At 44.1% G+C, this 16,188-nt stretch overlaps 1 protein-coding gene across 1 annotated transcript in view; it reads left to right on the forward strand.

Moving 5' to 3' along the window:
* The window catches only part of RBM38 (RNA binding motif protein 38), a 32,924-nt gene extending 17,127 nt beyond the window's left edge, over positions 1-15,797 (forward strand). Inside the window, exon 4 of the mRNA XM_082226449.1 lies at positions 14,281-15,797. Coding sequence (XP_082082575.1) covers positions 14,281-14,587 — 307 coding nt within the window. The 3' untranslated portion in view covers positions 14,588-15,797. The remainder of the gene's footprint in view (positions 1-14,280) is intronic.
* Positions 15,798-16,188: the final 391 nt, after the last annotated feature.

Genomic DNA, 16,188 nt, shown 5'->3' on the forward strand with positions numbered 1-16,188 from the left:
TTATCCTGAGCACTATGTAAAGTAAGGACTCCAATTGGAACCTATATTGTAGCGTAAATGTTCCTGTACAGCGTTCTTGTTTCCATGGATACATTTGCAGTAATTTGCAAGCTGCAATGTAGCTCCTGTTCCTTTGATAGAAAAGAAGGGGAAAGCAGCAGCCAGGTTCCTAGCTAGGAAGAAACTCTGTCATTGACAATCTGAACAGCGTGAGCTTCAAGCTGTTTCACATAACTTTTAAGAGGAGGTCAGGACTTGATAGGACAGGATGTATGTCTATCCTCAATTTTATATATATTTAGCAGATATTGGATTTAAGGACTAGAGCAATCTGTGTCCTGGGGAATTGCAAGGTTCTGTCTTTTGGTCATCCCCTTCAGCGCGTTGCTGAATATCGGGTGTGTTGTGCGTAGGGTGGACACTTGTTTCATATGGGGTGACTATCCTCTGCCCTGCTTTGCAGACGTGCAGGGGTTCCTGGTTTGTACTTAAGTGTTACAGTAGTTTGGAAAGAAACACATGAAGCTGTGTCCTGTTGAATTGGAACTGGTGGCCCATTTAGACCCAGAAGCCACTGACTGGGCAGGAAAGAGCCACTACACAAACTCTGCGGCAGGTGGATTGCTGTTGCTTATTAGGAGGAAGAAGAACAGGGGAGGTTGACGCAGTGCTAATGCACTGGCAGGAGTCCTGCATTGGCTCTGCTGGGGAGTTTGCACTGGGCTGACCTCTCAGCTGCCTCTTCCTCCTGGAAAGCAAAAGGGACTTGCCTCCTGGGAAATTAGTGTAGCAGCTCCATACCACCTGGTGAGCTGCTTCTGTTTAGACCTGTTCTCTCTAGGAAGAAGTTCTTTAGCGTCTTGGGCAGAGGCCTTCCCCAGTCCTGTTTCCAAAGGCCCGTTTAGCTGGTGATCTAACACTGGAAGTTAACACAAGTAAAGCAGTATGATACGGATGAGCAATAGTCCCTCTCTAGCAATGTGGAGTTGTCTCCAGAGAGGATTCGTCTGGGTTTCAAGCTGTTTCCCCCTTGCCTTAAAATGACAAAAGAAGTAGCTTTAGAAACTTGCAGAGATGCTGTATGTTGTAAGGATTTCTCCTTGGGCAATGGAACCTTTTCCCCATGTACCCCCAAATCTGTTCTGGGGGTTCCCTCAACCCTCTGGGGCAGATTTGGGAATGGTAGGAGAGAGGGGAAGTTGCACTGTGCTGGTAGTAACCCTTGCGATCAGAGTTATTTAGTTCAGCCCTGCTGATATGAAAAGTGAAAGAAAACCTAAATCTTCATTTCTCTTTCCTCCCTCCCTGCAGTACTGTTGTTTTTGTGGAAAACAATAGTTAACAGATTTAGCTGCTGCAATGGCAAAGAATTGAAACAGCCCCATCTCCCTGCCCCCTGGCATCACGACTCCAATCTGCCCCAGACCCCCACCCCCACCCCGCTTGCCTTTTGTGAAACACAACCCACCAAACTATGTGAAAATGGCTGCATTCAGACAGCACCTTATTCCATTTTCTCCACCTGATATTTTCAGGGGGTTTTTCTGTGTGATCTTTCACATAGCGTTTAGAGTAGCTTCTGGAAAACCAGGGGACTCTAGTGGAAGTTCAGCACTAATTTCTGTGTTTCCGGGGGACAGGGGGACGGGACAACCATTTGCAACTTTGTTAACTCAGAAAATCACAGGAGTTTTGCAGTGTAATTAAATGTGATGAATTTTTTTTGGGGGGGTGGGTTGTATCCTGGCACATGGTTCTTTCCTGCTGTTTAGAATTTAGCATGACATGGATGCATGTTGATCAAAAAGCCAGAGTTCCATAATGCAACAGGTAATGCAGCGTAAAAGGAACATTATGATCTTGGACAGAAACACCAGTCCGATAATCCCCACACCTGTCCCATCTACCTTGGACCTTCCAGGTGTCTCCTAGAGCTCACTTTAAACTCTTGCAATTCTGGATTGCAATGGAAGAGCAGTCGTGGGCAAGCTATCTTTCAGGGCAGGTTTCATTTTTGAGTTCTTTTGCCGCAATTGGATTTTTTTCACTAGAGGAACCCTGATAATCTCGTAGAAAACTCCAGGGCTATGTTTGAAACCCCTTTCTTTGTTTAGAGACCACTTACTCAATTCTGTTATATTAAAAAAGGTAAAGGTAAAGGACCCCTGACAGTTAAGTCCAGTTGCAGGATTCGAACCACCGATCTTTTGATCGGCAAGCCCAGTGGACACAAAAAGTTTTCCGTCATTGGAATCCTGGACATGGGACATTGGAACTTGACAGATTGGCTTTGTTGTTGTGTTGTTGTTGTTTAGTCGTTTAGTCGTGTCTGACTCTTCGTGACCCCATGGACCAGAGCACGGATTGGCTTAGTCAACAGATTCATAGCTAAGCATGCCTAGTTCTTCCAGTCTGTAGAAGCAAAAGCAGGTTTTCCTTCTAATCTAATGCCTTTTACTTGTTTTGTGTAAAAGAGACTATGAGTAATTTTCTTTCTTTCTACAGCTTGGCAGATGCAGAGGCTGAAAAGATTTCTCTGTTGTCCTCATGTAAATTCCCACCCACCACACAGGGAGATTGTATCTTGAGCTCTTTTGCCTGACAACCTGTTTTTGTGTGCCTGCCCATAAATATTTTTGTTTCTTCCTGCTTTGTGGGGTTGCTGGTTGTGGCAGTGGCCAGATCAGATCTAGCAACAAGGCTCTGGATCTGCTTAGCCTGAGTTGCAAAAGGTCTCTCTTTGTTCTTCTTCTTTCAGCTAAGATAGGGGGTTGATTGTCTTCCTACTTTGCATTACCCACCTATTTTACACGTTCCTGCTGTTGTTAGGAAGCTATTGTTAAAAAATAAAGAATAAAAGTTGTGTGTATTACGTGTACCCTAATAATCTATATTGCTATTGGAGCTGGTGGGGGAGTTTTAGTGCTTAGGGCAGCCCCCCCCCAAAGCAAACCGGGTAAACTCTTGTGGGCACCACAGACAAATCCCATAACCAAGCACACACCACAGCCTATTCTACTACCTTTGCTGTAAACTGCTTGGAGGTGTTTAATTTGAGAAAGTGGTATATACATTTCTAGAGAGGGTGCAAAGTAGGGCTGGTGAGGATTATTATTATTATTATTATTATTATACCCCAGCCACCTGGCTGGTTTCCCCAGCCACTCAGGGCGGCTTCCAGCACAATATTAAAATACAACGATTCATCAAATATTAAAAGCTTCCCTGAACAGGGCTGCCTTCAGATGTCTTCTAAAAGTCAGATAGTTGTTTATTTCTTTGACATCTGATGGGAGGGCGTTCCACAGGGAGGGCGTCACTACCAAGAAGGCCCTCTGCCTGGTTCCCTGTAACTTTACTTCTCACAGTGAGGGAACCACCAGAAGGCCCTTGGAGCTGGACCTCAGTGTCCGGGCTGAACGATGGGGGTGGAGGTGCTCCTTCAGGTATACTGGACCAAGGCCATTTAGGGCGTTAAAGGTCAGCACCAACACTTTGAATTGTGCCTGGAAACATACTGGGAGCCAGTGTAGGTCTTTCAGGACCAGTGTTATGTGGTCTTGGTGGCCGCTCCCAGTCACCAGGCTAGCTGCCGCATTGTGGATTAGTTGTAGTTTCCGGGTCACCTTCAAAGGTAGCCCCAGGTAGAGCGCATTGCAGTAGTTCAAGCAGGAGATAACCAGAGCGTGCACCACTCTGGCAAGACAGTCCACAGGCAGGTAGGGTCTCAGCCTGCGTACCAGATGGAGCTGGTGAACAGCTGCCCTGGACACAGAATTGACCTGTGCCTCCATGGACAGCTGCGTGTCCAAAATGGCTCCTAGGCTGCATACCTGGTCCTTCAGGGGCACAATTACCCCATTCAGGACCAGGGAGACCTCCACACCTGCCTGCCTCCTGCCCTCTCTCCCCCAGAAACAGTACTTCTGTCTTGTCAGGATTCAACCTCAATCTGTTAGCCGCCATCCATCCTCCAACCGCCGAATGAGACCTTGGAGCCTAGGGAAAACCAATGGTCTGATGGAGAAGTCTACAGGGGTTGCATTTGACACACAAGCTTTGAGTTTCTGGTATCTCGGTTTTTGAGCGTCTCAGAAGCCAACGTTTTGAAACCCAAACGCTGAAAACCTTGGGAGTAAATGCTTCCGTTTTCGAACGCATCTCAGAAGTCGATCGGTTTCCGCTGCCTTTTTTCCAATTGTCCTCATTGATTTTGCAGACTGCCCTTTGCACCTCGGTTGTCGAATGTTTTGGAAGTCGTATGTATGGTCTTCCAGAACGGATTACGTTCAACAACCGAGGTACCACTGTATATATAATTTTCAAAATGTTCCAATATTAATTGTATTAGGCTTGAATTTGTGTGCCTGCATTTGATGACTCCAGCATTGCATTCCTTCCCTTTCTGACCCGGAAAGTGGTACAAATTGTCACCTGGGATGTTTTGCGTTGTCTGCTTTGAGTTAGCACCAGGGCGAAATCCAGCGTCTCCTTGATAGGTTCCAAGGAACAGATAGGGGCAGCAATGTCAACAACCCTGTCGATGGGCTGATCACTAAGAAAACAGTGACAAAGTAGGACATTTCAGACCCAAATGGCCTGAGCAGTTAGGGTCACCCCAAGGTAGTTGTGGGGTTGAAGTATGGAGCCAATGAATGTTTTACTTCTCATAACCTGTAGCCTTTCTTAATGTACGTAGAAGGATGTTTATGCTTTAAGAATGTTCAGATGTTTTATGGCTCTTTGTGTGCTGTGCCTATAAAACCCTCGTGGCAGCAGACCTTAAGCGGCTGTTCGGCTAGAACAACTTCGTTAAGTTGAGCTCTGTCCTATTGCAATAGTCTCCAATAAACTCCAGGTCCCTAACTCGATCTGCTGAAGTTTGCTGCTCCATCACCTGGGCAACAAGCAGGTGTTGTAGAAGTACCGTATTTTTTGCTCTATAGGACGCTCCTTGTTTTAGAGGGGGAGAACAAGAAAAAAAATTCTCCCCCTCTCTGCTCAGCGCCCCTTCAGCCAAGCGGCAGGAGAAACGGAGCCCCTTCCATTTCTCCTCCCGCTTCGCTGAAGGGGCGCTGCGCAGCTCTCCCTCTCTGCTGAAACCAGGAGAGTCTTGCTCTTCCGGCTTCAGCAAAAGGAACCCGAAGCCTGCGGAGCGCAGCGGGAACTCGCACTGCTATCCGAAGGCTTCAGGCGGCTATCCCTGAAGCCTGGAGAGTGAGAGGGGTCGGTGCGCACCAACCCCTCTCGCTCTCCAGGCTTTAGCGAAAGCAACGTGAAGCCAAGGAGCGCAGAGCGCTTCGGAGGCTTCACATTGCTATTGCTGAAGCCAAGGAGTCTGCATTCGCTCCATAGGACGCACACACATTTCCCCTTAATTTTTGGAGGGGGGAAAGTGCATCCTATAGAAGGAAAAATACGGTAAATTCTTACCACGTTAACTGTCATGTGGTGTTCACGTAAATAGTCTGTCCAAGATTACAGGCAGGGAGTCCCCCTCTCAGGCCTACTTGAAGATGTTAGGAATTTAAACAGGCACCTTCCGCCCCATTTAGGAGGCGCGCTGAGCCAGCCTGTATCTATTCATGCTTATTTATTTATTTATTTTGAAAAGTTTATGTCCTTCCTTTCTCCCTCAAAAAAGGAATCCTTGGCAGCTGACAAATCAGGGGAAAGTAAAAAAAAAAGGTAATAAAAATACTATATTAGCATAATAGTCACAACAGTAAACAATACCTAGGGTTAGCAGTAATTAAACAAAATGCTTTGAAAATCTAGGAAATTGCCAGCCAAAGGACTTTTTAAATAGCCATCTTTAGTTGGAAGAGCCTAGGGTCTTAAAAAGAGAGTATGCAGTTGCATTTTGGCCTCATTCAGCGGGGTCATTTTTAGGCGTGGGTTGAAGTGGCTGTAACATTAACCGCTCTCGAGTTGACACTAGATGCGGTCTGCTTGCTTTTATATTATCTGTCCTTTTGCCTCCCGTAGATCTGCATATAACCTTTTCTGTGTTTTGCCTTGTGTCTCGTTAATGTTGGTTGTGGCGTCGTGCCACGTAGCTAGGATAGCACCTCGATCCTGACTGCGATCCTTTCTCCGCCTGTCTTGGGCCCAAGGTACCTAGCGACACCCGACACAACTCTCTGCAAGAAACGTCAGTGGTTCTAATTTTAGGTTTGACCAAGTTCTCTTTGCCGTGTTTCCCAAGTGTTTGTGGTTTCAGCCAGTGATTAATCAGTAATGCCATGAAGCAGCTCATGAGTTGCCATTCACAGGGTGAATTTGATGTGTGATGACAGCTTGAGAATCACTTGATTGATATTTTTATAATCACGTTTCCGATGAAGTTTCCTTCTGGCATTAAGATAAAATTATTCGGGCCTTGTTTTGGATTCCCTTACAGTTTAAACGGAACAGCAAACATTTTTGACTTGAGTTGTTAAATCTTTATCCCTCTTTCTCTTCCCCCTTCTAAATAAATACAGCAGTTTTTAAAATCTTGTTTCAGTTTTAGAAAAACAAAAACTTTTATATGCAGAAACGCAGCCAGGAGATAACTTCATCCCATTGTATTTTGTGTGTGCTTCCTTTAGTTGATAATCAAAACTTAACCTACCTGATGTTTTATTACTATTAATGTGTTTAATAATATATCCGCTGCTGTTACTTCTGTTTTTCACAAATCTTTATTGTATCTTTTGTCCTTTCAAGGTTTTCAGTAAACGCATCTTAGGACCAAATCTTCTTTTTTTTAAATTTACATTGTGAATTTCTAAGAAGTCTTGCCAGAAGAAGGAAGGGATACTTTATTGCATGGTTTTATTATAATAATTTGGAATATTGTTATTATTATTATTAAAGAGACTGGATAAATTGTCTTAGAGAAGATTGGAAAACATTTATTGAATATATGGGAAATAATTGTGTACAGCTGAAAAAGCTGGCAGCATTCAACAGTGTAAATAAGCTTTGATGGATGCAATAATGAAATATTGAATGGTATATTTTATGTAAAATATGCAGGAATTTATGATAAGTAAAATGAACCATGGAAAGAGAAGAAGGGAAGTCATTGATATCTTAAGGATGTAAAAATGAGTATTTTAAATTGTAAAACAGAAAATTTAATAAGAATTATATACAAAAAGAGAGAGAGGGGGGCTAGATATTCCCCCCATCCTCTCCATCTGCAGCTACAGCACCTAAAAATAATTTTTGCATTTTAAGATTGGGGCGTTCTTAAGAGAGTTGTAAGATCTTTCTATAAGTGGGTTATCTGAGTAAGTATTGGGGTTTTCTTTTTCTATGTTTTTAGGGGTTCTCATTTTTATACAGGCAATCTCCCACCCCGTTCACACGGGGTTGCAATCCGAGGCACTGTGAGTGTCTGTGATATTGCATATACAGTGGTACCTCGGGTTACATATGCTTCCGGTTACATACACTTCAGGTTACAGACACCGCTAACCCAGAAATAGTACCTCAGGTTAAGAACTTTGCTTCAGGATGAGAACAGAAATCGTGCTCTGGTGGCGCAGCGGCAGCAGGAGGCCCCATTAGCTAAAGTGGCACCTCAGGTTAAGAACAGTTTCAGGTTAAGAAAGGACTTCTGGAACAAATGAAGTACTTAACCTGAGGTACCACTGTAATTGAAACCCATTGGAAAAAACCCAGCCAAGGCCCTGTCTTTATGATGTTTCTGGGTCATTCCAGGTTCAGCTCAATGCATATATTGAATGCATGTAAACAGGGTGCTTGCTTGTATGTAAATGCCGCCTTGAGTCCTGTCAGGGAAAAAGATGGGGTATTAATTAATTAATTAATTAATTAATTACAGCAGTAAGGCATTCCTCACTCACTGCCAGGCTTCCAAGCCAGCCTTCACTTTTCTTTTCAAGTCCTTTCAACTTGAGTGGGGAGGTTGGTTGCTTAAGGAGTTGTCTTCGCCATCCCAGCGTGAAGTGCTGTTGCTTGCACAAGTTGTGTTTGTGCATGCAAAGCATTATGGTCTACAAAGGGTGTATGTATGGGTGGGTGGGCATAAACTCTATAAAGTCGAGAAAGTTGACCCTTTCGTTGCAATTGCCTCAGTTTCTTGGTAAATTCTGGCTGTAGGAAAACCGAAGCCCCAAATCTAGTCCCCCACCCCCCAAGACTAAAAAGCTCATGCCATCAACATGGGATTTATTCAATTGAATTTGCAACGGTCCTAGTTTTTTCTCCTGTGAAAAATGTAATTATGCGAAACAATATATACTGGGATACCTAGCAAGAAAAAGAATAATAATAATAATTTATTTATACCCCACCCATCTGGCTGGGTTTCCCCAGCCACTCTGGGTGGCTTCCAACAGAATATTAAAATACAATAGTCTAAATAACGTAATGGTAAGTATCAGGAAAGATACAGCTTGTGGAGCACAGTACAGTGGAGCCCCGTTCCGGAGCCCTGTTCGCATCCTGAACAGAACGTAAGATGTGACTGTGCATGTGCGGGTCATGTTTTGCCACTTCTACGTATGCACGTGACCTCATTTTGACCGTCTGCGCATGCGCGAGCAGCAAAACCCGGAAGTAACACACTCCGTTACTTCCAGGTCGCCGCGGAGCGCAACCCGAAAATACTTATCTTGAAGCGTATTTATCCCAAGGTATGACTGTATATCTTGGTGGAAGAACAGTTACCCAGTTTAAGAAACAGATAGGTAGCCGTGTTGGTCTGCCATAGTCAAAATAAAAAAATTCCTTCCAGTAGTACCTTAAAGACCAACTAAGTTAGTTCTTGGTATGAGCTTTCGTGTGCATGCACACTTCTTCAGTTTAAGAAAGTGTTTGCTGGTTAATCCATATGTGTTTTTAATATGTATACAGTAGCAACACTACTTTTCAAAGAAATAAGTCTGCTTTCTTTGGTTTTTTATGTTTTTAGATACTGCATCTGTTGCAACAGGTCCCATCTAGGAAGAGGTGTTTCCCTGTCTGAGAGAAAAGGGGAAATGCTTCTTCCATGGTGGGGCCAGCTACCCATGGCTTTTCTAAGAACCATTAAAAAAAAATCACTCATATTTATTTCCAAATCTGAGGTCATCATTGGTAGTCCTCGTCCAAGTGTCACTGCCAAGTCAGATCCTGTGGGTGGCTATGGGATGTGCTGCTAGTGTGTGAAAACAGTCCAGATCCAAGGATCCCCAGGCATGCACCTCCCAATGGTGGGGAGACATCGGATGCTATCCTGGCGCCTGCGCATCTTCACTTGGTCGCAAGTGGCCAATAGCCAGTTGCAAAAAGCGCCTGGTTCCTGGCTAATTTCGAACGCTGCTTTCCAGAGAAGCTCACGTGCTGCTAATTTAGATAGGGTTGGGCAAAGACTTTTAACATAAGCTGAAGCTTTCGTTTTCTAAAGGTTTTAATTTTATTGATTGATGTATGTTGTGCATTTTGTAGTGTACAAAATACCTCCTTATGGTTCGGATTGTGTATTGATGATGTTTAGCATGCTGTCCAGGGAACTTCAGTAGCAGAGCAGCATAGAAATTACATTAATACATAACTTCTGCTGCCCAGTTTAATCAGGGACACCTTTTTTTAATGGGCTGGAAACTCTTTTAGTAGATTAGACTAACCAATGAATTGAACCAAATGTTCAACCCTGACTAAGTCATTGTGGAAGGCTTAGGCCATCAAAAATAAGACCATAAGCCATGGGCGTAGCCATGGGTTTATGTTGGATTTAAGTATTTTTTATTGATTTACTTGATTTGAGAAGGGGGAGCTGCTCCCCAGGACTACTTGCATCAAACAGAGCACGTTTCCAACTCCAGCAAAATGTTTTTAGTGGCAATCTTCCTCTTCTTTCTCTAAAGAAATTTTTTTGGGGGAAATTTCCTTCCTTGAAGGAGGAGTACAAATGGGAGCACAAAGCAGTTAACTCGTGTCAGCAGATATTTTCTTTCTTTCATCCAGGGTCCCAGATAAGTTTATTTTCTGCCGAAACCAGCACAAGTCTCAGCCTGTTAAGGAAATGGGGGAGTTTGTTTGCATGGCAACTTCAAGGAAATCTGAATAGGGTGTGGGAGAGGAAGGGGGAAAGAGTAAAGAGTGCAAGCGCCTTGTGTTTTTACAACAAACGCCTCATAATCGCTGCCAGAAAAAGAGAGGAGCCTTCACTATTGTGGCAATACAGGTTTAAACATGGAGTCAGTGACAACAGGCTGGAATGTTAAACAAAACCTGAAAAGGCCTTTACTCTAATTATAGCTAGAAGCAACCGGCCAGTATCTTGGAGATGCAGTGATGAGGAGAGCCTTAATGAAATTGCCTCTCAGGCATGGCTGAGGTGGACAGAGGACTCTGTTTTGACAAGAGCACTTGTTTTGTGGAAATCTTGACCAAAAGCGTTGAGTTCTTTAAACATATTTTGTTAAATAAAGATATTGGATATCATTAAGCTCAACTTCAGCAGGTCACTGGCTTCTTGTGAAAAGCCTTGACTAAGCAAAAGCTAGACATGCTCTGCAGTCTGAGTGGGAGTGCTGAAAGGATTATTGATTGATTGATTGATTGATTGATTGATTGATTATTGACTACGTCTGAAGGTGATGTGCAGTGTTGTTGTTTAGTCATTTAGTCATGTCCGACTCTTCGTGACCCCATGGACCAGAGCACGCCAGGCACTCCTGTCTTCCACTGCCTCCTGCAGTTTGGTCAAACTCATGCTGGTAGCTTCAAGAACACTATCCAACCATCTCGTCCTCTGTTGTCCCCTTCTCCTTGTGCCCTCCATCTTTCCCAACATCAGGGTCTTTTCCAGGGAGTCTTCTCTTCTCATGAGGTGGCCAAAGTATTGGAGCCTCAGCTTCAGGATCTGTCCCTCCAGTGAGCACTCAGGGCTAATTTCCTTAAGAATGGATGTGTTTGATCTTCTTGCAGTACAAACCCAAGAGTGCAGTACAATCAATTAAAAGCTGTTACACACACACACACACACACACACACACACGGAACATAAATGAAATCAGTGCGATTTTTCTAGAAAAAGAGGTGCCAGAACTTGCCATGAACACCTCCCTCATTCTCTTATAATGGCAGTGGCGCCAACCTGAAAGGTTACGGAATTGAATGCCCTGAATGACACCATATAGAGCAGGCACTTATGGCAAAGGCCCATTTATCCAACTGGGAAAGCCTGCCAGAACAATAATGCCTTGTTGCTAAGCTTTTTTATGATATACAGTATAATGAAATGTATCACAAAACGTATGTGGCAAAAAAGTGGACTGTAAATAAAAGAAGCTTCTTGTTCCTATGCTTGGTCTTTTAACCACAGCTCCAGACATTTTTATGACACCCATCCGCACTGTGCTTGGTTTTAAAAGAGCTGATATGCAGTAGTATTATCAAGGAAGAAAAATGGCACTTGGCATAGACCAGTTGGTTCCCAACATTTTTTGGCCCCCACCTAAGCATCTCTAAAATCCTGATGCCCGTCCCCCGTGACATATAATTCTTATTATCCAAAAAGTGAACTCCTATTCACATGGAGGAAGCCTAAAAGGCCATTCACTGTTAATAACTTATTCTCGAATTGCCCCCCCTTAAAAAACAAATTGTCCCCCTGTGGGGCGTGTGCCCCACGTTGGGAACCATGAGCATAGACAGTGAGTACCTTCCCACAGACGTGGGTGACTGTGGCTCACACTTGGAATCCCACTGGTAAATCTTACGTTGATACTTCAAGTGTCAGAACCTAGGTGCCAAAAGGCTCTCAAAATCAAGGTTGCAGTTGCCAGAACATAATGTCTAGTAGCCATTTGGTGGCAAGACGGCTCTAAAGTCTTATTTTTCAAATGATGGACTGACTGTGATTTATTCTCAGTTAAATATCTGGGTAGTTCAGATGACTCCTTTGCGCTAGGTCAGGCACGCCCAAACCTGACCCTCCAGGTGTTTTGGGACTACATTTCCCATCATCCCTGACCAGTGGTCCTGTTAGCTAGGGACGGTGAGAGTTTTAGTCCCAAAACATCTGGAGGGCCGAGTTTGGGGATGCCTGAGCTAGGTTAAGAACTTTGAGAACTTAATGGTGACTGCTCCTGCTCAGGCTGCACAGAAAAAGCATTTTAGTTCTAGATACTCATTCTGATGGGGCAGATAAAATATAACGGATAGAATTCTACAAGATGTGTTGCTAGTGTGTGAAAACAGTCAAGATCCAAAGATCCCACAGGTATATGCACCTGGTGGAGACATTAGGCACCATTCCGGCACCCAGGCATTCCGGCATCGGTCACAAGTGGCCGATATGCAGGTGCAAAATGCACCTGGACCATTGCAAATTTTGAATGCTGGGTATTCCCAGAATTCATATCCCTTCTCTGCCATGAATCTCACTGGGTGTCCTTGGGCCAAGTTTTAGCTTAACCCACCTCATGGGGTTGTTGAGAGGTTACTGTAGAGAGGGGAAGACCCGTCCCTGCCACCCTGAGCTTCTTGGAAGAAAGTTGGGATACAAGAAATAAGTAATTAGATGGTAGCGGTTTATAAATAATAAACAGTACAAATAAGCACTTGGCAACTGCTTTGCATGCTGCTCTTAGACTTCTAGATAACCAGGAGACAATAGACAAGCATATTGGCAGCTTCTAGAATATCTAGGTATTTCCCAATATCGTTAGAATCGTGCAAGCAGGAGTGTTTGGCTGGCTTATCGTCTGCTGGCTGGCTCCATCTCCATGTCCAACTCATCCCTTCACATGGCAGAAGGAAGGCAGGGCCAGGACATCCCTGCTCGCCCTCAGGTGATTCTAATAACATGGGGAGGGGGATTGAATGCCCAAAGATGGTCTATGAGAAGTAGGTGGCAGAGGAGCGACTTGTGTTAACCCTCCTGGTGCTGCAGGTTGACCAAAAGGCAGTCGATTGCCGCTCGGCGGCTGGTTTTGCTCAGCTTACCAGCCATTGCAGAAGACGATTTTCCTGACTTAGGTGTTGTGACGTGTGCAGATGGCAAGCACAGACCACAGAAGCTGATAAGATCATAGCTTGCCTATTCAAAAACTATACACTGAGGACACCTGAAAAAAAGAAAAGAAAAGGGATGGTTCATATTAGGAGTGAGAAACACAGGACTTTGGAGCAACTAAATGTGGTATGGAAATTAGGAATGCAGTAGGAACCTTAAGGAAGGGTGTGTGTGAAAATGTGTTGGCTTCTCAATTCAGCCAAGGGAGATGGTGTTAAATGTTCCATAGTCCACATAAGTGCTTTCCTTCCTTCCACAGATGATGTTGGGTTACAGCTCCCCTCAACCCTGACTTTTGGCTAAGCTGGCTGTGGATGATGGGAGTTGGAGGCCAACAGTAGCTGGGTACTCGAGGTTGAATTGGAAGCCCGGCTTTAGAGGGAGGGGAGTGTTCACGTCTGTCCTCTCAAACTGCAGAATGCAGTCAGTATGGCCGATATATTAGTAGTGAGTAGGTTATTCCTGTCTGCTTCTGTGGAAGAGGAAGTACTTAGCTGCTGGAATAAACTTCAGCCATGTCGTTTGGCATCTCAGTAGGTGAGAATGCACCAAGTGAGCAGGAGTACTTTTTTCCTGGCTGTAAACTGTTCTGAGAGAGTTAAGTGTGAAGCTAGCCTAAGCCCATTCCCCACAACAGAGTGAATAAACCTCTTCAGCTGAGGTGACCTCTGTCAAAAGTGCTAGGTGCCATTGGAGGTGGCTGTTGCTATTCATCACCATTTTGTGAACACCCAGGAGCCATCTAGCTGGCTGGTGGTTACAATGCAGTGCTGGACTAGATGAATTATTGCATGCTATTGTGTGTACAGACTAATCATTAACTTTCTGAGTGTGGATCCTGATGTGGTCAAAACAGATCAAGATAGGAGGTGATCAGCAGGCAACACAAACACACAAAATGCACTTTTAGAAAAACAAAACTCTACTCCCGAAACAACCTGATGAGGATTGAGTATGCTCAGTGGGCACTGAATGTTGACTGGCTGTTTTGGAGACGAGACGGAATGGTATGGCGTTGTCTTGGAAGAAGCTGGGTGGAAGCCTAAACCAACCCATGGGCCTCTGTTGTCTGTCTGCTGGTTTAAACCTTCCCATTTTTATTTTTTTTTGCTTTGCTTTTTATTTCACTGGTCCTTCTCTCTCTCTGCTTTCTGGTTCTCGTAGCCCAGTGATGGCTTGGCTCGCCTGCTCCCAACTATTCGCTGCTCTCCTATGTGAAGAATCTTGACTGTGTCTTCTGTCTGTCTTTAACCTCACAGGCTCGCCCACCACTTCATTTACCCTCAAGCCATCGTCCAGCCCAGCGTGGTCATCCCGACCCCCGTACAGTCGATGACATCTCCCTACATAGACTACGCAACGGCGACCCAGGCCTACTCGCAATTCACCGCCACCGCTGCCTACGACCAGTATCCGTACGCTGCCTCTCCCGCTGCTGGCTACATGGGATATGGCTACACGGGCGCTGTCCAACCACCTCTTACCGCCTCCAATCCTGCAGTAGCCGCTTCCACCGCCTTCATGCAGTATCCAGCCACACAGCTGCAACCCGACCGTATGCAGTAGATGATGATGACGGCAGCATCACCTCCATCCTTTTGGAGAAGGACTATTTCTTTCTTCCCATGATGGAGTGGAAATATATATTTTTTTCTTTAGTGGGTGGGGATTGGGGTCGGAATCCGTGAGACGAAAGAGGAAAGCAGTTCAAAAATAAATAAATCGGGAGTTTCTTAAAAGACTTTTTAGGAAGAATGCATATCAATACCTAAGCTATTTATAGTGTTACAGGCAAGCTTTGCAAAGGAAAAGGAAAAAAGAAAAGACATTCATAACAAACAAACTTTCGTAAGCTCTCTCTCTTTTAATGAAGACAAATAATTGTTGCAGAGGTGGACTGTAAGTGACTTAAAGAGGAAAACCGCAGGTCTGCGCACACTTAAATCAGTCTGCTTCCACCGGCCATCATTTTCTCACTCCCTGCTCCTGCTTTTATGCACTACTTAACTCTATTGAACTCTGCAGGCTGGCCATTTGCTCTTGCCACAGAAGGTACCCGGAGAATACAGTAATGAAATAAAAAAGCAACCTTTTTCTTTTTGGCTTTGTAATATTCAAGATGCCTTACGGAGGAAAGAAAGAAAGAAAGAACCTATTTTAATATTTATTGTGATCTTTTTTATTATTATTATTCACGGGAGCTGTGAAGTGCAGGTGGAAGAATAGTAATATCTGCCTTGTTTAATTCTCAACTAAATTATTGTATGTAGGTGAAGAAAAAAACGTTCCTAAGTAACGCTAAATCACTTTCAACATGCAAAAAAAGGGAATATTGGCTTGAAGGACGTTGGAATATTCCTTTAGTCAACGCACTGTAATTTTCTCTCTTCTTCTTCTTGTAATTGTTACTCTTTTAAGATTATCTCAAAAGTTTTAGGTATATTTTTTAAAGCAAAAAAAGGAAGGAAAAAAAAGAATACTGAACCTATTGTCTACTTTGATAGATCTTTTGTTTATAATGCTGCAAAGCCTAGAGAAATTTTACAGTATTTATATAAAAAGCTAAGCATGGGCCCATGGGTCCGCCAGTGCTTAGGAGAATGTCAGGAATGGATCAGAGTTTTTAAAAGGTGTTTCACACTTGAACAAAGAAAGGGTTTAAAACGTGACATTTTTTATACCCAATGGTACAAACTGCTGATTTAAGCAAAGGACACAGTGTAAGTTAAGTGCATTTTTACAAAAGAAGAGCAATAAAATATTTTGATTTTTAAAACGACGTCGCATTGTCTCTTGAAGCCCTGTAGCAGATGGGGATGTGGGCTGTGGCAAAGTTGGCCCAGGTTGGTAGACAATGGGCTGCTGTGGCCTGTTATTTGCAAGGGCCCTGCCAATCAGTGGGCATGCCTCCAAGGGCATGCCAATCAGTGAAGTCCAAGTCATCTGCTCTGAGGAAAGGCACACATGGTTAGCAGGTTACTGACAGAATACCGTGCACTCAGATTCAGTACAAACTTTGAATTAGTGACACCTAACTTGCAAGCTATTAGGGAAGCGGGTGGCGCTGTGGGTTAAACCACAGAGCCTAGCGCTTGCCGATTAGAAGGTTGGCGGTTCGAATCCCCGTGACGGGGTGAGCTTCCGTTGCTCGGTCCCTGCTCCTGCCA

This window comes from Podarcis vaucheri (genome assembly GCF_965113315.1).
Source record: "Podarcis vaucheri genome assembly, chromosome: 6".
Lineage (NCBI taxonomy): Eukaryota > Metazoa > Chordata > Lepidosauria > Squamata > Lacertidae > Podarcis > Podarcis vaucheri.